Below are 27,609 nucleotides of genomic sequence, written 5' to 3' on the forward strand. Positions count from 1 at the left end.
CGTCGTCGATGCACAACTCTTCCCAGCCGTGTTCTGCTCGTTATCCGTACGCTCCATAGTTTACCCGGATGCATGAAGACGTCGGTGGCTACTCTGACTCGTATTTGACATTGTTTCTACGTTGTGTGTGTGTGTGTGTGTGTGTGTGTGTGTGTTTGTGTGTGTGTGTATGTATTGTGTATTATATTCGCACGTGTGGACGGTACAACTAGATGATAGATCTACGGTAGATACGCGTACGCACCCCGTACGCGGTTTGCCCTTCGGACTTTTCCAGTCTCAAGCGCAGCTGCAGCCCTACCTGTCGCCGCTCATGCATGTTCTATATATAGTACGTACAGAGTGTACATATTTGTAGGTAGAAACGATTCTACACAGCCTGCTAGTACACTACAGGGGCGACCGCATTCAGCGTCGTCTGGTCAGGCTATCTTACATCAGTAGTTTTGCTCGAATCGTGCAGAAAATTTCCCAGGAAAATCCTTTTTTCCGTCCCAGACCAACAAAAGTATCGTGAAAGGTGAGCTGTGTGGCTGGGAAATATCGGTACAACGATGCCGAACATAAGAAACTTAGGGCCTACAAAATCTCGAAATCGTGTTGTGACCTACCTGTGCGTGGACAATTTGTGAAGCGATGTTTTTACGTGGACCGGCAGGCTGTGGCCCCGGTTATAAACCGAGAAAACTCCTGAAACTAGATGCAATCCTGACCATTTGCTCACATGAGTTATAAAACAGAAATACCTCGAGCATCGACTTCGAAGAAAACCGAGGGAAAAAAGCGTAGAGAGGTAAGGAAAGTGGCTAGCTATGTTTAAGTTACCGTGGGCCTGCAGCCGGGGTTGGACTGCAGTACAGTGCCACTGAGCTAGCTGCTGCCAGTGCCGACTGGACATGCACGGCAAAGTGGAGCGAAATCATATCCCTACGACCCCCTGTGTTTACCCTTCCCGGCTCACGTCATATTTTTTTTTTTTTTCGAGGAAAGGCGATTATCTGACTACTTACAGAAATATTGAGATACAAACAATATTTTCTTTGAAGAATTCGACTCTCTCATGCACAGGTTATCTTCGGTTTGAATGCCAAAATCGACTGGACGGAGTCGATCGAGTGTACTGTGTATTGGTATGGTAAGGATTTGCGCGCGAGAGTGGTTTCTACGCTAAGAAGTATGCAACACGGACGGAAGCTAGAAAACGACCGTGCCTATTTGATGTCAAGTTCATGGTATATTTGGTTTAAAAATACATATAAATTTATGTTTACAATATCAATTTTTCGTAAATTATATATATCTACGCTTGAAATATTTTGTTTGAAATTATAAAACCACAAACTTTCACATTATATGATGAAATTGCAACTAATCATTTGAACACTTAAATTGGTTTTAGAGGCACGGCTGTCAACTTGGTGAGTAGGGCATGCACTACGTAGCATCTTTTTGCCGGCTCTTTCACGATCGCTTGCAGGAATTATTTTTCAAAAATCGCGTACGGAGACAATTTTTGATGTCCAAGCGTATAAATTGGTGAAAGTTTATATTTTTTACTCTTCTTAATTATCAGTACAGTGAAAATCTCAGGACTGCTTCCCTTTAAGAGAGGAACACGCATTTCAGCAATGAGCGTTCAAATTCACCTCAAGCTGGCGGCGGAATCCCTTCGGTCATTTAAATGCGTGAATAAGCAACCATGTTCTGAATTTAGTTAGTTTGGGGCCGTGTATGTGTGTCTTTTTCATTTAGTTTTGAATATTTTGGGATTTATGATGGAGATCATTTATTCTGCAGTATAGGTCCACCTCTTCATTCTAAAATTTGAACTCGTGCTTCACGAGAAGGAACCAGGCACATTAGGGTTTGAATTAGGAACTGTGTAGGCCTACAGACGAGCATAATATAGGTTTTCCCGGCCAATTTCGCACTTTTGTCAGTCCATTTGATAAAAGGTTCATTCAATTTAGCGAAAATCCTCGTCACTGCACATTCTGTCATTCAAAATTGCAAGTTGGTCGTTCAATTTAGCATTTCGATCAATGAAATTTGCACATGTGCCATTCGAATTCGTAAAACGAGCATTCAAATTGGCACGTGCTCTTCAGTCATTCAAATTCGCCAACACTGGCCGAAAGGGGTATTTCAGTCATTCAATTTCGCGTATGGGCAGTCAAATTCCTAACATGTTCATTCAAATTAACGTCATGTTATTTCTCTTTTGAAAAGGTGATAACATTTAAACGCGTATTTCTATGTGACTTTTTGTTTCATCCACGCACTGTTAAGCAGTAAAAGTATCATACTTTTTACCATACATAACTCGGGTTTGTTGTTCTGTAACGCCCCTTTTCTTTCATACATGTCATTTTAGGCCTACATGTACCAATACTAACTTCATCTTCTTACAGTCATGACAGCACAAATTAGATACAGACGTATTTCTCAAGAAGACAGAAAAAGAATTATAGAAACATTTGATGATCATAACCTTGACTTCCTAGAACTGGCCGACACACTCGGAATAAAGCACTCAACGGCCAGATAAGTTGTGGCCACATGATGCACTAAATCTTCGGACTGGAAGAATCACTAAGCACATTGAAGAAAAAAAAAAACCTGTTGCCAAAATCTTTCAAATAAGTACGAAAATATGAAATGTAATGACGCTTGCAAAACAGTAACTGTGTTGACAAAAAAAAAAAGAAGAAAGAAAGAACCAAAGCATAAACATGCGTGCTAAATTGACTGCAAAAGATGTTAAATTGGATGCCCAAAAATGAATTTGAATGAACGAGTGCGGCATGTCCGTGATCACGTGACTATATCATTCTAAATTGAATGAACGAATAACGAAATGGTGCTAGTTTTACGAATTTCAATTGAAAAAGTGTTAATTAGAATGACGCTAAAGGTAATTTGAATGCTCCAAAATGAATTTGAACGAAGAGATCATGAAATTGAACTACCGAACATGTCATCTACGCTAAATTTTGCTAAATTGAATGCAGCAATTAGGAATTGGACTGACACAAGTGCGAAATTGGCCGGGAAAACCTATAATAGGGAAGGTCGTTTGACTCCTTCGGAAAAAACAAACAAACATTTTCGACTACATTGAAACTGACACCATGAACATTGTATACGTCATGTTTGTTGTTTACTGCTATCCTATAAGTGTACTTTCGCGGGACTATTGATACATGAAATCATTGTGGGCCAGTTTGTCTTTAAATTGAAGCAATGTCATTGTTTGGTGGGTGTTGGGGCGTTGTCAGCATGCAGTATCATCAAGGTATATGATTAGATTGTCGTTGTGTTGTTTGGATGAACTGCAGATTGGGCCTCACAATTTAGAGTTTATTGAGATGAAAAACAAACAATACATGAACACTGAACAACTTAGAATCTTTAAACTATCATAATTACACAATATTATGCAAACCTTCATGGGTTTTGTATGCCCTCTCTCCTTTCTCAACCCATTAGTACCCGAACAGCCAGAAACCGCCCGTCAGATTACTTCCTAATGCCCCAGTCACACAGTGCTTTACGATGGGTTACGTCCGCCGCGGATAGATACGAATGAGTGGACGCAGGGGGACGCAGCGTGGACACAGGCATCCGCAGGGACGTATGTAGACGTAACTGTCCGTAACTCATCCGTAAAGAAACGCAAAATGACGGCGGCAAGCCTGCGAAATTTTGAAATGTTCAAAATTTCGCAGAGGGACTCGACGGATGCAAACTTACGCAAGTAACCGTAACTAAACGTAACTATCCGTAACTGAACGTAACTACCCGTAGCTTGGACGCAGACCATCCGCAAAAAGTTTTACCTCCCGTCCGTTTGCGTTCGTTTACGTCCACCGTAAGTATCCGAAAATAACCGCAAGTTAACGTATCACAACACTTTCGTCCGCTTACGGATATTTGCGGACAGTTACGGATGCTACGGACGATTACGTCCTTCGACGTTTTCCGTTTTCCACTCACATGGGTACACAGACACTCGTGGGAAGCCACACAACTCATGTTGCCAAGCTGCAGCGCATTTACCTGAAGGAATGCTACAACACAGTCGGAGCGGTGGAGAGGCAGAACCGCATGGTCAAATTATGAAATGATCATTTCAGATGGCACCCATATAGGCCTACTCACGACATCGGTTGTCCCTTGTGCTGAACTTTTTTTCTTGCACTCTTTGAATATGTATTTTTTCGAAAAAGGCAATATTTTGGGTAGGGGATGGGGTGACAGCATTTTACTCGCCGGGGAAGGTGTGGGACAACGATAACTATGTAAAATGAGAACGAATCTGATATAGGTTTTCCCGGCCAATTTCGCACTTTTGTCAGTCCAATTCCTAATTGCTGCATTCAATTTAGCCAAATTTAGCGTAGATGACATGTTCGGTAGTTCAATTTTATGATCTCTTCATTCAAATTCATTTTGGAGCATTCAAATTACCTTTCTCCTCATTCTAATTAACACTTTTTCAATTGAAATTCGTAAAACAAGCAACATTTCGTTATTCTTTCATTCAATTTAGAATGATATAGTCACGTGATCACGGACATGCTTCACTCGTTCATTCAAATTAATTTTTGGGCATCCAATTTAACATCTTTTGCAGTCAATTTAGCACGCATGTTTATGCTTTGGTTCTTTCTTTAGTTTTTTTTTTTTAACAAAGTTATTGTTTTGCAAGCGTCATTACATTTCATATTTTCGTACTCATTTCAGAGATTTCGGCAACAGTTTTTTTTTTCTTCAATGTGTTTAGTGAGTCTTTTAGTCCGAAGATAGTGCATCATGTGGCCACAACTTATCTGGCCGTTGAGCGCTTTATTCTGAGTGTGTCGGCCAGTTCTAGGAAGTCAAGGTTATGATCATCAAATGTTCCTATAATTCTTTTTCTTTCTTCTTGAGAAATACGTCTGTATCTAATTTGTGCTGTCATGACTGTAAGAAGATGAAGTTAATCTGTAGTATTGGTACATGTAGGTCTAAAATGACATGTATGAAAGAAAGGGGGCGTTACAGAACAACAAACTCAAGTTATATAGGGTCAAAAATATGATACTTTTACTGCTTAAAAGTGCGTGGATGAAACAAAAAAGTCACATAGAAATACGCGTTTAAATGTTATCACCTTTTCAAAAAAGAAATAACATGACCTTAATTTGAATGAACATGTTTGGAATTTGACTGCCCATACGCGAAATTGAATGACTGAAATACCCCTTTCGGCCAGTGCTGGCGAATTTGAATGACTGAAGAGCACGTGCCAATTTGAATGCCCGTTTTACGAATTCGAAAGGCACATGTGCAAATTTCATTGATCGAAATGCTAAATTGAACGACCAACTTGCAATTTTGAATGACAGAATGTGCAGTGACGAGGATTTTCGCTAAATTGAATGAACCTTTTATCAAATGGACTGACAAAAGTGCGAAATTGGCCGGGAAAACCTATATTTCTCTGTAGTCTTACCCACTTTAGGCTCCATACACACACACACACACACACACACACACACACATATATATATATATATATATATATATATATATTGTACTTGTGTGTCAGAGGGGTGTTTGAAAGTCCTAATGGTATTTTTCTGGAAATTTGATAAGCATTGATTTATTATAAAACTCTCCTTAACACAACCCAGTATAAAAGTCATGAATATCCCTGCACAATGACAGCCTAACCACAGTTTGTCTATTCTATGACTGCTTCTCTAATGTTTAACTTATCGATCTATATTGTATTTTATTTGTGGTATAATTATGCTATGTATTCTTTACATTTATGACGCTTAATCATATATTATTTGAGTTGCACAAATAAAATTGCAACTTCAAGTTCAAAATTTCATACATCTTTTATTAATGTAAAGCAAATAATAGGATTACGACTTTTTGCACAACTTGTATTATACGTCATTCAATTTAACTTTTCCTCAGTGTACAATGCAAGACAGTCCAATATGTGATAACCTTGCTGTCATAATACACTGACTTAGAAGGGATCGTCAGAGAAAACCATATTGTCCATAATTATATATGACAATCTGTAACTATCCGTAACCGAAAATATCCGCAACTCTCCGAAAGTGTTCAAAACTATTATGTGCCAATCAGTAAGAATATCCGCAAGTATTCGCATCTGGTCGTATCTGTTCGTATCGCCCGCATTTTTCCCCCGTATGTTTTGTACAAATTTTCTGGTGACGGCAAAGGATCCGCGGGAGTCCGCAGAAAAAAAAGAGACTTTTTTGGACGTAACGCCGGACGCAGAGCATTATGTGACTGGGGCTTAAAGCGGGGTTCCCACTATCGTGCGATCCATTGCGAACGCCACGATTGGACATTCGTAACTGATCGTGGAAAATTTGTTGAACTCGTCTGAAATTTGACGTTTGGATACGAGGTTATGCGAGTCAATGCGTGTTGATACGCTTGGATGCGATATGGTCACGATTGGTCTATTTCAAGCGATACGATCTGTCACGATCTGGTCTGCCGTTCAAATACGATCCGACAGGATTGTCCTGATTGAGTTCACGATTGGTACCGATCTAACATGACCATTACGATCAGGATCCCCGATCTTGTACGTGCAGCAACGTACTGATACGTTCCAATATACGAATACCGCGAACCAATACGGGCTGCTGAGATAAGATACGATATCTTTTACGATCGGGATCAGAAGTGACCCCCATTTAAGGCGCGATTGGAACCGAATGGGAATATTACAGTCCTTCTGACGATGGATGTCATTGTTTCCCTTAAATTATGCAGAGTGATTAGGCCTATCTATTTTATCCACAACCATTGATGATAGCAAGGCTTGACAGGTTGACGATGATGACAATGTAACCTTTGCAGTATTGCTAATGACGATTATGTTATCAGAGAGAAAGCAGCACCCAGGCCAGCCATAACCTCAGATATTCCCTGGTCTAATATTAAACGTAAAGAAATTAGTAGATCATAAAGCGGGGTTCCCACTATCGTGCGATCCATTGCGAACGCCACGATTGGACATTCGTAACTGATCGTGGAAAATTTGTTGAACTCGTCTGAAATTTCACGTTTGGATACGAGGTTATGCGAGTCAATACGTGTTGGTACGCTTAGCTGCGATATGGTCACGATTGGTCTATTTCAAGCGATACGATCTGTCACGATCTGGTCTGCCGTTCAAATACGATCCGACAGGATTGCCCTGATTGAGTTCACGATTGGTACCGATCTAACATGACCATTACGATCAGGATCCCCGATCTGGTACGTGCAGCAACGTACTGATACGTTCTAATACGAATACCGCGAACCAATACGGGCTGCTGAGATAAGATACGATATCTTTTACGATCGGGATCAGAAGCGACCCCCATTTAAGGCGCGATTGGACCCGAATGGGAATATTATAGTCCGGCTGACGATGGATGTCATTGTTTCCCTTAGATTATGAAGAGTGATTAGGCCTATTAATTTTATCCACAGCCATTGATGATGGCAAGGCTTGACAAGTTGACGATGATGACAACGTAACCTTTGCAGTATTGCTAATGACGATTATGTTATCAGGGAGAAAGCAGCACCCAGGCCAGCCATAACCTCAGATATTCCCTCGTCTAATAGTAAACGTAAAGAAATAAATAGATTATTAAATCGACATGGTCACCCTCCCCCTTCACAAAAAAAAAAGAAATGAAATAACGAACCCAAATGTATAAGATCAGATGATTGCCCCTCTTCCCCAGGCAAAAAAAAAAAAAAAAAAAAACCACGGCAAGACAAAATGACCTTTCTCTCCAATACATGAAGAAAATAATTATATGATGAAATGGAAGCTAGGAAAGAGGATGGGATCATTTTAAATGTTATGTAACATAGTATTATGTGTTATATACGCTCGATATAAGAAAGTTTGCCGAATGGATAGTATTCCTTGTGTTCGATTTCATATTCGCAAAGTGTATGTATCATATGCCTTTTTATTTCAAAATGTCGTTATCTCATTGGTTATTAAAAGTTTGGTTTATTCGGCTTGATTTTAATAGTGTTTTACTTCACAATGTTTAACATAACTGATACACACACACAACAGTAAAGTGACTCCCTAAACAAAATGATGTCGCTTTTAAACAAAAAAGGAGGTTTACGCAAAATTTATTTCGTAGGGGTATATTGCTACACTTATTGAATAACTAACTGTGAAAAATAATAAGAGTGATCTTCATTGTCATAATCATACGAGTGATCTCACATCCACGACAATGGTCACTTTTACATTTGCAGTAATAATGAGAGTTGAAAATAACAATTTTCCTCTAAAATTATGCTCTACAAAACATACAAAAAAAAGACATTGAAAAGTGTCAAAATAGATGTAAAGGGGTCAAACGATGGCTGATGAAACAACAACTCTTAATTACTATGTACAATACACAAACAGCAGGATACTGCACCCCCAAAAAGAAATACTCTGTAATATATTTTTAACAATTAACCATTTGCCTTTGATATGTACCCATTCAAGCACGATTCATTAAAGTATTCTCATCTTTGTACTGACGTTAGTCAATACGTGCAGACATACAATTGCCATTTTATTTTTGCTCATTTTTTGTTTTCGTTACAAAAGTTATCCCATATCCTGTTTTGTGTGTCTGTATAATGGTAATAGCAACTCATTAATGAAAACATCATTAACATAATGTATGAAAACATCTAAAAATCTGTAATACATCTTCCATTTTATGAAACCATTAAAAAAATGATTTTGATAATGTACCTTAAAAATTACGACAATTAAACCCCACACCGTCATACAATTTACCGTTTGGAAATAATAATCTAAAGATGCAGGCTACCACCTATCAGAATACAAAATAAATCAATTTATGTGTAAAATAAGGGCAAATGGACAAAAAATAATAATAATAATAAGCGGAAGTGAAGTGACAAAGTCGATCCCGATCAACACGATTTAGAAGCACGATTAGAAGAGATTCGCTGCGTCTGGATACGATCCTAGACGATCTGATGCGATGATCACGATCAAAAACTAATCGTGTTAATCGTAGAAAATTTTTGAACCGTCCAAAATTTTCCTACGATTAACGCGATTGCCACGATTGACCTTGAGATCTGATACAATCTGATAAGACCATCACGCTTGCTGCACGATTAAGACCACGATTTCAATCGTGGCGCCAATCGTGATAGTGGGAACCCCGCTTTAAATCGACATGCTCACCTTCCCCCTCACAAAAAAAAAAATGAAATAACGAACCCAAGTACATAAGATCAGATGATTGCCCCTCTTCCCCAGAAAAAAAAACAACAACAAGACAAAATGACCTTTCTCTCCAATACATGAAGAAAATAATTATATAATTAAAATGGAAGCTAAGAAAGAGGATGGGATCATTTTGAATGTTATGTAACATAGTATTAGGACCTATGTGTTATACACGCTCGATATAAGAAAGTTTGCCGAATGGATAGTATTGCTTATGTGTTCGATTTCATTTTCGTAAAGTGTATGTATCATATGCCTTTTCATTTCAAAATGTCGTTAGCTGATGGGTTATTACAAGTTTGGTTTATTCGGCTTGATTTAGTGTTTTACTTAACAATGTTTAACACACATAACAGAAAAGTGACTCCCTAATCAAAATGATGTCACTTTTTAACAAAAAAGGAGGTTTTACGCAAAATTATTTAGCAGGGGTATATTGCTATACCTATTGAATAACTAACTGTGAAAAATAATAAGAGTGACCTTCATTGTCATAATCATACGAGTGATCTTCCATCCACGACAATGGTCACTCTTACATTTGCAGTAATAATGAGAGTTGAAAATAACCATTTTCCTCCAAACTTATGCTCTACCCAACATACAAAAAAGACATTGAAAAGTGTCAAAATAGATTTAAAGGGGTCAAGCGATGGCTGATGAAACAACAACTCTTAATTACTATGTACAATACACAAACAGCAGGATACTGCACCCCCAAAAAATACTCTGTAATATACTTTTACATATTAACCATTTGCCTTTGATATGTACCCATTCAAGCACGATTCATTAAATCATTCTCATCTTTGTATTGACGTTAGTCAATACGTGCAGACATACAATTGCCATTTTATTTTTGCTCATTTTTTGTTTTCGTTACAAAAGTTATCCCATATTCTGTTTTGTGTGTCTGTATAATGATGATAGCAACTCATTCATTAAAACATCATTAACATAATGTATGATAACATCTACAAATACAACTTTCATTTTTTGAAATTATTAAAAAAAATGATTTTGATAATGCACCTTAAAGATTACGACAATTAAACCCCACACCGTCATACAATTTACCGTTTGGAAATAATAATCTAAATATGCAGGCTACCACCTATCAGAATATAAAATAAATCAATTTATGAGTAAAATACGGGCAAATGGGCACAAAATAATAATAATGATAAGCGGAAGTGAATTAAAAAGGTCGATCCCGATCAACACGATTAAGAAGCACGATTAGAAGAGATTTGCTGCGTTTGGATACGATCCTAGACGATCTAATGCGATGATCACGATCAAAACCTAATCGTGTTAATCGTAGAAAATTTTTGAACTGTTCAAATTTCCCTACGATTAACGCGATTGCCACGATTGACCTTAAGATCTGATACAATCTGATAAGACCATCACGCTTGCTGCACGATTAAGACCACGATTTCAATCGTGGCGCCAATCGTGATAATGGGAACCCCGATTAAGCAGGTAGAAGCCGCCGGTTTATTTTTGGATTTTGTTTTTTTTTTTTTTTAGGGGAAACTTTATGCTATACTATTCTTATTGTTTTCATATAGGATATATAATTACGTAATTTGAAAGAGGTCAAAGGTCAACAAAAGTATGTCAGAATTATTTCTGTGGCACACACGTCTCTCGGTATAGTCTGATGGGGTTTCTAATAAACACAACTTATAATAGACAAAATTATATTTCACATACTAAGATTGTTGTAATAGGATTGGTCCAGAGCTGATCACGTGATGAAGCGTAGTTTTGCCCATCACATCACCTGAGAAGAAAAGGTTCGTTACACTCTATGTTGATAGTCCCTTTTGTTTCGCTGATCTCCACCCAGTCCACACAGTCCTAACGCAAGATGAGTACGCGCGAAATAAAAGTGCGTTGCACTGTGGACTATCATGTGACCTAGGTCACTTGATAGTACACAGTGCAACGCACCTTCACTTCGGTGCCGCGCGGTGCGCGCAGCAAATTCATTGTTTTGTCATCTATGCGCATACGTAGCCTAAGTCCTAGGGATACCTAAAGACAGCTATAACGGTTTCGGATGTGGAATAAAATGGGAATTTCAAGGACCCTAGATGTGGAATATAAAGCAAATAATCAACTTTTAGTTTCAGGCAATGAGACAAACTATCACTTCCTCGGCGATCTGAATGTGTACGCTATCTTTCCTCAACTGCGCTTCGGAAAGATAGCTACATAGCTACAAGTGATAATTTGTCCCATCCCCTTCACCAACATTGATTATTTGCTTAATAGACATGCAGTGGTCTACATTGCGTAATCTAGAGAGTTGCCGAAGTGAGAGTAATTTGTTGAACCTTCCAGTGAAAAATAGTTCATTATATACAGGATCCTGAATTGCTAAAGGGTTAAAAAGTCTTCTCCATTTTTCTCGTTAAATTGATTACCCGAAGTAGGAACTCCAAACAAGCTCATCGGGACAATCACACGACTAGCGCGCGAATTTGATTTGACGAAAACGAAATAGAACTCCCTTACATGAAATTGATCGCTCGGATTCTGAATTTGAACAGGGGCCGCGGAACCGGGAGGCTGGGGGGGGGGCAGCCCCCCCCCCCCCACACACACACACACTTTTGGTTCATGAAAAAAGAAAGAAAGAAAGAAAGGAAAAAAGGGGAACAATCGGGGGAAAAATTACAACACTCATGAATTTCAATTTTTAAAGATTCCGCCCTTACATAAAGTTCCCGTCTGAGCACCGGCGTAGCAAGGGGGGGGGGGGGGCCGATGGGGTGGTCCCCCCTATTAAGATTTTGAATAATTCTGAGTGCACAAGACCTATCTCTTACATTCCGAAAAATCAATAGTTCCCTCGTGTACAAGGGGAATATCCCCTTTTAATCAACCCTTTCCTCTCTCAGTTCCCCAGTCATTCTTTTTTTGTTAATTTCCCAAATATTCCATAAATATGCGTATACGAGATATCTCAATTTCAACTTTAAAAAGGCAAAAGCTCCCTCGTACGGGAAGGATGGGGATAGCTCTCTCCCACGCTTTCTCCCTGTTTGCCCCTGCCCTGTGCATACAAGTAGACTACAGCTACACTTTGAGTTTTCCAAATATATGCCACGAAATGTGTGCATCAAAACGTTTAACTGCGATCAGGAAATACAGAATCTCCCTCATGTATAGGAGAGAATCCCCTCCCACATCATCCTGCTTTGTCTCCTTCCACAGACTCGCACTTCTTTGATTGGCAAATTTCCAGATATTCCCACAGCAGTGTGCGCCAGATTGTTGAATTTCAGTTCAAAAAATGAGAACAACAACAACACAAAAAGCTCCCTCGAATACTGAGTATGGGAGGGGTGTCTTGCCACCCTCCCACTGATTTGTCCCCTCTCTAGACTTAGTACACTTTGGGAATGACAATTTCCGAATTTCCCACAAAAAGTGTGCTTCAGATCGCTTTATATCAATTTAAAAAACGCAAAAGCTCCGTCGAGCGGGAAGGGGCATCCCCTGCTCCCACACCCTCCCTACCTCATTAGACTTTGGGTGTGTTTATGCTCAATTTGCGAAGGCAGAATCAGCGTTCGCTGACCTCAGCAGAGGCAGGTCAAATTGGCGCGCGCGCTGCGATCGGTGGCCTGGCCTGGGAGAGCAGCTGGGAAAGACATGCGTATGCACAGTACATGGGAAAACTGCACAGGCCAGGGTAGCTGGCTGGCCGGGCGGCGCGCGCTTTTTCACGTGAACCGGAAAGGCGTTTAGATGACGTCACTCTAAACGCGTTTAGAAACGCTGTTGCGTTTATGCTTCCCCGTCAAACGTGATTTACAATAGTCAGAAACGCCGATCGTAAACGCACCAAATTTGGATTGGCGTTTTGAATCAGCGTTTCTATCGAAGTGAGCATGAGCGCAACGGCGTTTTGCACTAATCACGTTTCAAAACGCTGATTCTGGCCCGAAAAAGGGAAGCATAAACACGGCCTTTGTACATACACACAGATGATGCACACGCGGAAAAAGAGCTAAATGTCGTAGGTTTGCTATTAAACACTTCCCTGAAAAAGACCTTATTGTTTCCATCATTTTTTTTTTTGGGGGGGGGGGGGGGAGGGGGTAGCTAGAAAAATTCCAAGTATTGCATCAAAAGTTTGCACCAGATCGCTGAATTTCAGGTCTGAAAATGTAAAATCACCTTCGTGTTGGAGGAGAAATATCCCTTATGTACATCCTCGTGTGCATGCCTTTTCTGTTTGACTGCTTTAAAAGGGCATTGTACCGGTGTTTTTTTTATATATTGTTCTTTTAATTCTAAAAGACCCAGCGGTGCAAATAGAATCAAAATTTCATAACGATTTAGTCCGTAATTTCATGTTGAAAATGGAAATTTTGGGGCGAGAATTATGCTAATGAGCTGACGAGCCCGGATGTTGTGATGTCACAGGTGCCAAATGTTTCACTGATTACAAGCGCTCGCATACGCGTGCGTTAAATCGTGCCGAGTAGCAGACGACGCTTTCAAATAGGCCCAATTCAGCTAGCAGGCAGCACTTGTGTACTGTCCTATCCATGCAGCTGTCTCAAATTTCGCTGAACCAAATCGCACCAAAATTACAGGATATACTTCTAAGCATATTTCAAAATACCGTATTATATTTGAACGAAATCGGTAATTGAGAAGTATCAATATTGACGCCGAATTTCAAGTTTTGTCACCAAAAAAAAACAAAAAAAAAAACTCACTCTTCGCGAGAGATCTTGGTAAACGCGATATGCACAATCTAGAACTGAAGTTAGCCGACTAGTGCTGTGCGAACGGGGAATTTACGCGGGAACTAAATTTAAAAATGTCATGATTTTAGCGATTTGTGTGATTTACGAACTTTATTTTTCATTCAACTTAGATCAAATAATTTATAAATTGATTTTTTGCTCCCGATTACTTGAAAGATTTGTCTCATGATATTAGATGGCTAACTTCAGTCTGTGCGGGCGCAGGCAAGTACCACATTTAGGGCTACTGTTACCGCCGCGATCACTCTTGTTTAGTCGTACAGAGCAGATTGTTTTTAGCGACGACAGGAAAGTCGACAACTTCACTTACGCTTCTCAACTTGCGATTTGGTTCCAATTAGCGTGAGCAAGTGGACATGAGTCATAAAATACTTCTTGTGATTTTGGTGCAATTTGGTTGGGTGAATTTTGAGATATCTACATGGATACGAAAGTACTCTAGCACTATGCCTACACCAGCGCTTGGATCGTGAAGCGGTGGCACTGTTTGTATCTACGTGGTCGGCCTACTCTTTCGAGGTATGGGTCCTACTAAAACTAGATCTAAGTTAGTCCTTGGTGTTAATACGACCACCATGAGATTTATCTCGACCACAAAAACATTGAAAATCCATAAAGCAGATACCTTACCTGCAAAATTCAGCACAGAAACAACAGGGCCTGCAGCACAAGGGCCTCTAGCGGCAACGCTAGACCTTGGAGTCTGGACTTTCGTCTGGACTTTCTTCAAGTTCTGGCAGCAGGGGTATGTATTGCATACTAAACGTTTTGTACGCTGTGCCTATTGAGCGCTGTAGGCTGTGCACGTACAGCTGTCGACGGAGCGGCGAGTAGAATCTTCTCGGTCCTTGACTGCTCACTAGTCCTAGTCCTAGTTCTAGTCTAGAGTCTATATGTACTGAGTGCCGTTTTCTTCTAACTAGGCGTAAACCGTGATTGCCGTTGACTATTTTTTGGATTTAGATTTTAAGAATCACTCAGTCCTCATCTTCGTTAGATAGTTTGAACTGTGATGTCGAACCATTATTGCTCATCATCAATGCATAGTTAGTGCAACGTTACTTACAGACAGTTTTCTATGGGCAGCACGTTCGGACAATGATGCAAATTTCATTTTGCATATCTGGAATATTCCCCACAAATTTGATCTAAATAACAAGCTTTTGAAGAGATTCCTTTTAAAAATTAATAAATATTGTTTAACATGTTTATTTCAGCTCCATATTGCAATTTTACTACTAAATAACAGTTTTTGCATTACTTCGTGTGAGATTTCATCAGTACATTGACATGTGTAGAACCTTTATACTTCGTTTTGCTAAAGTCGGAGGTTGGCACCTGTGAGTGTGACGTATGCCAAATTGTGTGGATCGTTCCTTGGCTTGCTCGTTTTCATTTTTTTCAAAAAATCATTACAGGCTTATCCTGGGTTTTAGAATCCTCTCTTTCCAGTCATAGGCATCAAAAAATGTAGATTAGAATTATCAGACAAGTAGAAAATGTCAGTACAGGTTTCTTTTAACAGACAGCGTTCATGAAATTCATTGCAAGAATTGATATGAGACGTTTATAAAAAGGCTACCACTCTATAGGCAAATTGGTCAATAATAATCCACATCAAAATATCCTTAAACAAGTGGGGTCGTTTCAAGTCGATAAAACATGCATCAAATTGCACCATTTACAAGTTATCACCGTTGGAGGGGGGACACCCCCCTCCCAAATCCTCCCCCTCTCGCCTCGCTCGCTTCGCTCCCTCGCATAGTAACCGCCCCCAATATCTTGGTTACACCGGTGCGTCTAAGCGGGGGGGAGGGGGGGGGGGGGGGGGGCTTGACCTTGACATCCCCCCCGTCCCGCAGCCCCCCCCCCACCCCCCCCCCCCCACACACACACATGAATTTGAATTGTGAATTTGAAAGCACATTCATGAATTTGAATGACAATGACAAGTATGAAACTGACCGTGAAAATGTGAATTTGAAAGCACATTCATGAATTTGAATGACAATGACAAGTATGAAACTGACCGTGAAAACCTATAATAAAGGTAGGTCTAATTGAAATTAGACCTAAATGAAACGGCTATGATTCGCAGTTAAAACTTATCTCATGTGGAGTCCCACAGGGCTCCCTCTTGGGCCCACTTTTATTTATTTTATACATAAATGACCTTCAAAAATCATCGCCAATTTTATCATTTATTTGTTTTGCTGATGACACAAGTTTGTTTTGTTCTCATCGAGACCCTAATACATTAATTGATATGATGAATATTGAGCTTAGGTCTGTGCAATCCTGGATTTATGCCAACAAATTATCCCTGAATATAGAAAAAAACTTATTATATGGTATTCAGTAATTCTTTGAATGTTGTCCCACATGAAATCAAAATAAATGATATATGTTTAGCGCAGGTCAATAACGCAAAGTTTTTAGGGCTTTGGATTGACCGAGAATTATCCTGGAAAACTCATATTAATTTTGTAAGTAAAATTTTGTCCAGAAATATTGGAATTTTAAACAAGGTTAAACATTTGTTCCCTGTTTATATTTTGCAGAGTATATATTCTTCTTTAATATCTCCACACTTTAATTATGGAATTTTGGCGTGGGGAAACGCAATCAATTTACTATTAGATTCCCTTCTTCGCATTCAAAAGCGTGCAATAAGAATTATAAACCACGCCGGATATTTTGCTCATACCAACTGTTTTTTTTCATCAAAACAGAATTCTGAAAATTCCAGACCTATTTTATTATAATCTTGGAATTTTCATGTATAAACTAACAACTAATGAATTACCATCCGTTTTTATTCACATGTTCAAAAGAAATCGCTCTATTCATTGCTACCCCACTTGTCAGAGTGACGCTTATCACCTTCCCCGTACTCGCACTATTTTTGCAAAGAAAACAATTATGTTTACTGGACCCAGATACTGGAATGACCTCCCTCAAGATATTACTTCTTCCTTATCCTTATTCACCTTCAAACGCAAACTAAAACGGCTATTACTTAGTGGATACACACTACCCGGCTCTTAGCAACATTCTTTTTTTAATACCCCCAGTCTTTTGTCTTTGTCTGCAGCTCCAAGTTATTTGACGATACCGTTATAGCACTTTGTGTGTGTGTGTGTGTGTGTGTGTGTGTGTTTGTGTGTGTGTGTGTGTGTGTGTGTGTGTAAACACGGCGAAATATGTACAGCCTCGTTTAAGCGATACTAAAGTATTCATGTGGTTCGATAGTTCGTTTTTAATACTGATTTTGCACTGGTACAATTTAAGTTGGTCGAGATAAACATGTCCGTTCTCCGTATAATTTCACGCCTATAAATTCGGGAACCTACAGTTTTTACAAGCGTCATTGCTTTTATGTAGGCCCCAGCATATTTCTGACATTTATTTGTGATATCCTCAGATGAAAATGACCATTTATATTTGTGTGTAATGTTTGTTTGTCTTTTTTTCTTCAAACATAAGATATGGTTGTATATGTTTTGTACTTTTGTTTTATTGTCAATCATTTTGTAATCCCATCACTGAGAAATGGAAATATGAAATAAACTTGAAACTTGAAACTTGAACTTGAAATTAGTGTATATCATTAATAACTGGCGACAGGAGAGTGACGCTAATGACAATTATTAACAAATGATGGTATATCAGTGGGGTGTTGAAGGGTGACGTAATGGTGATGTTGATAATGAAAGATTAGTGATGATGATAGTAGTGATATTAAGCAATAATAATCAACGTTGGTGAAGGTGATGGGACAAACTATCACTTCCGAGGCGATCTGGATGTAGCTATCTTTCCGAAGCGCAGCTGAGAAAAGATAGCGTATACATTCAGATCGCCGAGGAAGTGACAGTTTGTCTCATTGCCTGAAAGTGAAAGTTGATTATTTGCTTTATATTCCACATCTAGGGTCCTAGAAATTCCCATTTTATTCCACATCTGAAACCGTTTTAGGTGCCTTTAGGTATCCTTTATGGATAGGGGTTATGCTACGTGTGCGCGTAGATGACAAAACAATGAAGTTGCTGCACGCACCGCGCGGCACCGAAGTGAAAGTGCGTTGCACTGTGTACTATCAAGTGACCTAGGTCACATGATAGTCCACAGTGCAACGCACTTTTATTTCGCGCGTACTCATCTTGCGTTAGGACTGTGTGGACTGTGTGGAGATCAGCGAAACAAAAGGGACTATCAACATAGAGTGTAACGAACTTTTCTTCTCAGGTGATGTGATGGGCAAAACTACGCTTCATCACGTGATCAGCTCTGGACCAATCCTATTGCAACATTCTTAGTATGTGGAATATAATGCGAATTATAATAATTAGTGATCTTTAGGCGATGATTAACAAAGTAAAATGTATAATTACAGGTAAAGGTGGTCATGACAAACAAAAACCGATTGTTGATAATTTTATCAATAATAAAAGAATAATGATTCTCTTCGTAATCAATGCTTGTGATTAGTACTTATGATGAATGCTCGTGGTATTTTGAATATTGCATAATGAATGAATGCAAAAATAAATTATGTTGTTAAAAATATATTGGTTTACGGTAACAATGAAATCCTACTCTATCTTACACAGATGTGTTCATTCAACTATAGTACAATAAGTAAGGCTTATGTATACGACATGCAATTTTCTAATACATGTATTTGGAGACAAAGCCCATCAGTGTCAAAATCGAAACATAAACCCTGAAGTATGTCTATAGCATGGCTCCACGCTCACGTCTTTCACTGTTTGCCAGTAAAATCTTTAATTTTGAAATTTGGGTGGCCCGAAAAAGAAATGCAGTGGAAAGAATCTATAGGAAATGTACAAGTCTATTCCTTCTCCTTATTATTATGAGTATACCTATATCATAATTTCATCGGATCTTAATCTGTTTCATCTCGTTTATAGTACATCATTTTGAATGGAGATTTTAAGTGCAGGTGTAATAAACTTCAACAAAACATTCCTTGTTACCTCCTCATTTTCTTAGTTATATCTTGGTGATTAACGTATTGATAGATTATTGATACTGATTTACCACATAATTGTCATTGAGACTTGGAATGTCACTATGAATGTATAAAGACTCCATGTTCTATTGAAGCAAATGATTCATCCTGAAGCATATGAATACTACGAAAGTCTCCATACGCTAACACAAAATCTTAGTGGTTCAACTACAGATCTGAAATATTAGAGTGCACACTGCAATTGAAGTCACCAATACATGCAATAGGAGGGTAGAGAAGCGGTGCGAGCTGATGCAGTATTAGTTTGTGTGACACATGTACACACAAAATGATGATCACCCCCTCACACACACACTCACACACACACACACACACACACATAGACAAGATTATTGCTATTGAATGGGATTGATATGATGAAAGAACTGAAACTATACTGGCACACAAATAACATTAACAAACTCATTGTATGCAAAGGACGTTTTTCTCTGAACAGGACGGAATATGTTTGCTGATTTGAATTTCTTAAATAAAGTGACTATTACAATGGTGCTAGTTTATACAATCTGAAGTGAATTCTCTAATATCCAACCAATATCTCTGGCAGAGTACACTGTGTAAAATGGACTAGAGGATTACTGCTGCTTAGTTGACGAGTTGTCAGGCATAGAGTACAGAAGAGCTTGGTCAAAGTTTTTTTTTTTTTGTGTGTGATTCTTCCCCGAATTTGATACGATTGAAAGCCGTCTCCCTTTCGAAAGCCGTTTCCAAAGCCCTTTAGAAACGGCTTCCAAAATAGTTGCGTTTATCAACTCTTCGCGAACACGATAACTGGCCTGCACTGCACAGCTGCATTGCGCAGTTCGACCCGAGGAGAAGAGGTCATATAAGGCGTGCATTGTTCGTAACTGCAGTACAATACTACCAGGCCGTTTCAAAACAGCTTTGCGTTTATCAACTTCAAAAAGGCTTTTACAAACAGGTTTCTGAAAACCTTTTTAGGAAACCTGTTTGGAAAGCCACAAATTTGCGGCTTTCGAAAAGGCTTCCGAAAGGGCTTTCAAAACAGCTTTGCGTTTATCAACTCGTAAAAATTCCTGAAAGCTGTTTGGAAAACCTGTTTCTGCCGAGAAAAAGAGTTGATAAACGCACCCCTTTTTCGTGTTTATTTCGTCTTTTTATCCACATTTTCCATAATGTATGTGAGCACTTGGAGTGAAAATTACTTTGATGTGTTTGCTTCCCTCTCTTTTTCATCTGTAATATTTTTTTCTGCCCAATAATTGCTATTCACCTCATTGAAGTCAACATCGCATATTAAGTCGACAAAATGAAAAATTTCACCTTTTTACTAATTTATCGTATGTAAGCTAAAGGATTTTTTTTAATAACTAAGAATTAAACTTGAAGACTGTCATATGGAGTTGTGATTCAATTATCTAGAGTGTTGATGTCTACGCCGGCAAAATGAGCCAGTAACATACAATTGAGTATCTGAATATAAGAATGACCCAAGTCCATGGAAGACCATTTCGAGTAAACTTTAAAAAAAAATTCATATCTTTTTTATTTGTCCAATAATATCCTATTTAACTGTGATGGGAAGGCATCATTGTATTTACAAATTAAAACATTGTTATATTATTATGACAATAAACATTTACATTAATTGTGGAGAGGCCATTTTGTGTGATGGACTTGGGTAGTTCTTTGAATCATATGGACATTGGTCGTTCTTTGAATCATATACATGATATTCTGCTATAGAGATGAGAGAAGGATGAGAGAGGGCGCTATAATATGAATGTAAGAATGACCCAAGTCCTTCATTCTTACATTCATATAAGATTTAACTCATTCATTTCAAGCACTTCCGGGGGTAATTAGGATTTATCATTTATACACAAGATGAGTTCGTGCATAAGCTACAATTTCCCATCAAACTGAATTTGGCCAAAATTGGACTTGGGTCGTTCTTATATTCAGCTCTTCAATTACACTTAAAGCATTATAGTGCCAAATTTCGCGATTTTTTGTTTGTATTTGTTATGCTCCTATAAAATGAAATGGATGCATTAGCAGCTGTTTCTGTCTGTTAAGAAGCCTGCAGTCAAACAGGGGTATAAGGGATATCAATTTCTGTTTCTTCTCCATGAACACCAGCAATGATGATTTATACCGACCAACCGGATCGCTATCCATACAGGAGAGTTTATACTCTAGTAGTTATATAGAAACTTTTCTCTCGATTTTTGATGGTATGCATGTCCAGTTCTTTCCCTCCCCTTACTCTACAAAGCACATTTCGTTTGCAGTTTGCACTTTAATTTCGGTTTCTTACGAACAGATTATGATGCATGTCGTTTTTGCAAATCTGCTGTCATACGAGTTTTCTTCCTATAACCCTTGTTTTTTTAAAGTGATTTCTATTCCTTCTCAATGCCGTACCATTTATTTGGTAAAATGTAGGGAGGAATATTGTATTTGACAAACGATTAAAAGCTTCTTTTCTGGTTGTAGTGTCTTTCTTTGAAAGTGTATTGTTGTGTAATTGACTCTTTGCGGAGAGAAAATACCCTCAATTCATTGGCGTTATTTAAGTCGTTATTCTGCATTGCGATGTATATTATCACTGAAAGATTAACTTAGAAGTTCCAACTTATGCCGGTCAGAAATAAACGTCACAAAAGGAGACAACCGACAGCCAATGCTGATTTAAATACGACTCTCCCCGTACAGGTCAGTCACCTTTCATATCAACAACCAGCCGATACTTCGCGAGTGCAGAGAGTGGAGACTCGTTCTTTGCCTGTTCTCGAAGTGCACCAGACCTTGATGCCACCGTTGCCACTGGTCGCTATGTCTACACGATGAATGGTCGACAGAACAACCCCGACCCACCTGCACCACAGCTCCGTTCTCTTCTTAGTGATCCTCCAATACAATTTCATCTAACATTTCTCTCAGATACCACTAATAACGGTGCATTTGGTGCCTTTTATTGTTCAGCCACCGAGGGTGGACAGTCCACGGTGGTGCCGACAATATTTCTGAGGTCTGATGGTAAGTGTGAAGAAGTCGTCATGTTGGTAAATTGGCACCTCGTCTACAACCACCCTGTCCACTGTCCACCTAGTCTAATGCCATCTCGTCTAAACTCACTTCGTCGACTACCAACTCGTCTACCAACCATTTTGTCTATATGCCAATTAGTCTAATTGTCATTTCGTCTACTAGCCATTTTATCTAATGTCCAATTTGTCTAAGTCACATTTCGTCTAACACCCATTATGTCTATTGACCATTTCGTCTATTAATCATAAGGTCTATGAATAAAATAGTCTACAGCTCATTTTGTCTAATAGCCAATTGGTCTACAACTCATTGTCTAATAGTCAATTAGTCTAATAACCAGTCAGTCTACTCCCGACTGGTCTACTGCCAACTGGTCTACTCCCAATTGGTCTAATCCCAACTGGTCTACACCCAATTGGTCTACTCCCAACTCGTCTACTCCCAGTTGGTCTACTCCCAACTCGTCTACACCCAAGTGGTCTACTCCCAACTCGTCTACTCCCAACTAGTCTACACCCAACTCGTCTACACCCAACTCGTCTACTGCCAACTCATCTACTGCCAACTCGTCTACTGCCAACTCGTCTACTGCCAACTAGTCTACTCCCAACTGGTCTACTACTAGTTATAGTTTTTTTTTTTGTTATTTAAGTCTACTTCATCCAGTTTCTTTTTTCCCAGTGAAATAGGTTGAACACTCTTGGTGCCCCATTTGGTTTAAATTTTTATGTTCTAATTATGACAATTTTTTAGGAAAAAAAGATAATGTCACAGTGTGAAAAACTTGCTGTGTTATTTTTGTGGTGGATGTGTAATTTATATCAGAAGCAATCATGCAGCATTTATATGTCAAAACTTCAACACTCCATCCATTCAACTTTGATACACAATCATATGTATGATAAAAATGAAAAGGAACACATTAGAAGTACATTATCAGTATTCTTTATTCTGTCTGCCACGTACTGATGTATGTGAACGGTTAAATGCACAAAAAAGGTCGAAACATATACACAAAAATATGATTTGCGATGATGGAAAGAAATTAAATCTTGATCTAAAATATGGTAACGTAAGTTTCACTATATACAATTGGTGACACATTTCATTTCATCCCTTCTTGAAAACAAAACATTTATATAAAAAAACTTTGACTATTATATAATGAACGGATCATGTATGTTTACATTAATTAAGTTTTGGGGCAGTGGCTCTTCTCTAAATTTTGGCAAGATACGGAAATTTAGAAAATATTTGACCGGCGACACGTGGTATTTCATTACTACATCGGATGCCTTTCCTGATTTCTCATTTTTTGGCAGAAGAAGTTCATTGATATGGATTTTATCTTCAAGAGTGAACCTTGTATAATAAATAAAACATCCTAGCGTGATCATTCAATGTCCATAAAGCAAAAACACGGGCGACACATATTTCACGCAATTGCGCCGAGATAGTGGGTTTGACCCAAGTGTGACTGAGGTATAAGGGATCACTTTGGGGTCGTTCTGTCCGAGACTCTGTCCGCCTGTCTGTCTGTCTGTTACGCGTTAAAATCTTGAATTTCTAGGTGCCATTAAGTGCTCCAATTTCAATCAAACTTGGATGGAAGATTGGTAATACAGACTTAAAAATTTTGAGGTATGCAATGGTCAACACAAGGTCCAAGGTCACCGGCAGGGGTCAATATCCTTTTTAAGGTCAACGTTAAGTTTTTTGAGCACGTTTCTATTATGACCCATAACTTTGCATCCATTTACCCAATAATTGGGACTTTTCATGTTTACGTTTACAGTTGTTATTTATTCAAAAATAAATCAAATGTTACATCACACAACAGTTCAGTTTCTCTCCATTTTGTGTCAATCCTCTTCCTTACAAAGCAGATTTCCAAAACTCCATTCAAACCATACACACTTCATACTTCATGTATAACTCAGCACAAACACACACACACACACACACACACACACACACACAAGACCTGTTATTTCAAATTATAGTCAACATTCACGAGAACAACAACTAAAAACAATACGAAATTTCCATGACATTCATTTATTCATGTCAAATTCTAAAAGTATAATATCGGTTATTATATGCACAACTATACCACCATACGTCTACGAGTATGTCTGCTAGTAATTACAATCAAGCAAGCGCGCCGGAAGCAGTTTTGGATTGGGGGGGGGGGGGGCAAACATTGGAGGGGGCTCAAGATTAGACCATGCATATGTTACACAATATATACATACATACACACACACACACACACACACACACGCACACACACATCTATTATGTATATATACATATATATACATATATATATATATATATATATATGGGTGAAAACGTTGAACGATGTACAATTGGGCAAAATCAGGGGTCAAAATTAAAACATGTGACTCACTGAAATGTCATTGATGTCAGCTTTATTGCAAACCCAATTATACTGGGATATCTCCAAGGGTGTTGTTTTTATTCGAGGTTAAATAGAACTGTGACATATTGGCGAACGTCTCTGACTAGAATAAACATTGTTTTAGTGAAAATTCAAATGAAGGGTGAAAGAGCATTCAAATGAAGATAATTTAATCTTGTTCATACTTTCAAAGACTGAGTTAATTTGTTCATAAAATATTGTTTACCTCCTGTGAAGTTTACAAAAGCTAATACACACGGTAGTTAAAGAAAAAGTGGTGTTTTTGTCATTTAAGCAGAGATTTTCGTATTCTTATCTTCACTTTCATCTCATTTGAACAAAACATATAGCAGGGGTCTCATTTGTTTAAATGTTAATGTTCAGTAGATACTAATAATGAATTTAGTGCATTTCGTTTGATCAAATCACCATAAAAGCCCTATACAGATGCTGGAAGTAAGCCATGTTTTGATCAGAGACGTTCTGGTTTCACTCATAGACGTTCCTCAGACATAGACAATACAAATGATGTCCTTTGATCCATATAAGAGTTTTGTGAGCAAACAACATTATTCCTTTATTAAACACATGCTAACCTTTTGTCAACAATTCAGAATGGTAATTTCCACTTGAACTAGAGATTGTAATTTGTCATCACCGACAAATTAAGGTGATCCGATTTTTTTTAAATCAATGATTCGAGTCCCGATCGCAATAGGCATGACTATACAAGTTTCATCTGTGTTTCGAGACAATGGCCGTGTGATGTTTGGATTCTCATCTAGAAAAGGGAGTCATATCTGCCATCTTTGGTACCAAATTTTGTATACACTATAACGAAGATACAGCAACAAGTACATATGACCTTTGACCCACCTTTGCACTCCCAAGATGGCATCCGAGGAAAAAGTGGTTATTTTGTGAAACGATTCTTGCGACATCATCTTTACGTGTGAAAAATATGGGAAAGATAGGGCAGGTATTCACCAAGATACAGGATGAAACATTTATGACCTTTGACCCTAATTTACATACCCAAGATGGTGTCCTATCAAGTAGTTGTTATCTTAGGAAATGATGTGCGAGACATGAACTAAACATGTGCAGTATATGGGGATGATAGGAGCTGTTTTTCTTGAATTATTGCAAAGAAAGTTGCAAAAAGAAAGAAATATGAAAATACATCGAAGCTAAGCTTTAATTTTAGCCAGGTTTTTGGACGTAATTTTGACGTCGTATGAAAATACGGAGGACGCTTTAACGATAGCGCAAAGTCTCAGCTACAACATATTAAAATCTGGGAGAAATTCACTGAAGGGTAAGTGAGCAAGTGCTCGATAAAGATAGTCATGTCAATTTTCATTTCCAGAAAAACTGCACTCCCATAGAGATAACACGTAAGCTGGTCAAATTTGTCAAGATTACTTTCAATCCATTTTATGAGGTGATACCGTCATCCAATCAAAATTTTGTAAATTTACGTTTGAAAGAACATTAAATAAACTACATCATACTGAAATCTGGGTGAAAATTGGCAAAGGATTAGTGAGATACTCTCGAGTAAAATTGACATTTGATGACGTCATTTTGAAAATTTACTTGTTTTATTTTATTAAGAAATTTGATATCTTTTCATCATTTTGCCAGCATCGCTAACCCATGACATGACATGTACAACTCATCAGCTTTCAGAATATGTAAAGAAAATGGGGGGTCACCGTCCATCCTGACGAGTAAAATCGGATTTAAAATTGGCGGTTTTTTGGCATAGTTGCACTGTATAACGCCATTGACGCGCGCGAGGAATTTCAACTTTGACGTGCCCGTATGACGTCATATTGAGTCGGATTTACTTGAAACTTGGTAGAAATATTCCTTGACATTTCAGACATCCGATCAAAGTGAAAAAATGGGAAATTTCTAATGCATATGAGCTGTGCGTGCGTATATGCGCGCGCGCGTACGCGTCCGTCCGATTTTTTCAATTTTTCAGAAAATGCTCCAAATGGTCTGAAACGTGTGCAAAAAAATTTTGAGCTCGATTGGAGCATACAAATATTTTAACGCGCGCGTAGCGCACATTTTAAGATATAGATTAATTTTGAGAATAATGAGTACAATGCGCTTGACTTGATGTGACGTAAATTTCATTGAAAATTTTCATTCAATTAATGAGATATGATTGAGAATGTGTTTCATATAATGACGTCATAGTGACGTCACGGTCGACTGATCACTATGATTTTACTAGATCTGTCATCTTTGCGACACGATACATACATGGTATAAGTTTGAACTTGATAGACATAGCACTTTCTGAGCTAACCTCTGCACAACTTTTGGGGAGAAATAAAGAAAGAAGAAAGAATCCGTACAGAAACAGAAGGTGATCCGAGAGGATACTCGGATCACCTAATTATTTTTCATACTAACTGATTGTAACTACAAATCTCGAAATTGTAAGAGATTTTCTGCACCAAAAATCAACAACAAGCCTGTTCTTGATATACTATTTAGATCTTTACAACACTTTTGAATGACACACAACAAAATTACATGAAAAACTTTCAATTTCAACTACTTTACCTAATAACTTGTTTATATAAGAGACATTTGCTTTTCCATCAGGGACGTTTCGGCTGTTAGTTATCACTAAACTTAAACATCAAACTCCCTATTTTAGAAGATGCTCGTAACTCGACATTCCACATTCATAGAGAAATCATTTTCTTTGGCCTAGATGTCAAGAATTGTTTTTGTTAATGATGACCACTACTTTGCATTTTACCTTCAGGTGTACAATATGCAGGTGTGCCCACACGCTATCAATTTTGTATGTTTGCTTTCAAATGTAGTCCAAATCTATAACAAAGGTAACACGAATTTATTGATACTTATTTGGTTTGACCCCTTATAAGCCTAAAATATGATTGTATGAGTATGTCAGGCCAATTCAGATTTTTATTAGGGACCGTACCTTGGCCACTGTTAT

At 38.3% G+C, this 27,609-nt stretch overlaps 1 protein-coding gene across 1 annotated transcript in view; it reads left to right on the forward strand.

Annotated features, from left to right (window-relative positions):
- The first annotated feature begins 18,865 nt into the window (after positions 1 to 18,865).
- LOC139743499 (uncharacterized) overlaps positions 18,866 to 27,609 on the forward strand; it is a 30,975-nt gene continuing 22,231 nt past the window's right edge. The window contains exons 1-2 of the mRNA XM_071653981.1: positions 18,866 to 18,899; positions 21,857 to 22,180. Of these exons, the coding sequence (XP_071510082.1) occupies positions 18,866 to 18,899; positions 21,857 to 22,180 (358 nt within the window). The remainder of the gene's footprint in view (positions 18,900 to 21,856; positions 22,181 to 27,609) is intronic.

Source organism: Diadema antillarum, unplaced genomic scaffold, assembly GCF_040938485.1.
Source record: "Diadema antillarum isolate AM-2024a unplaced genomic scaffold, OU_Dant_1.0 seq00001089_RagTag, whole genome shotgun sequence".
Classification (NCBI taxonomy): Eukaryota; Metazoa; Echinodermata; class Echinoidea; order Diadematoida; family Diadematidae; genus Diadema; species Diadema antillarum.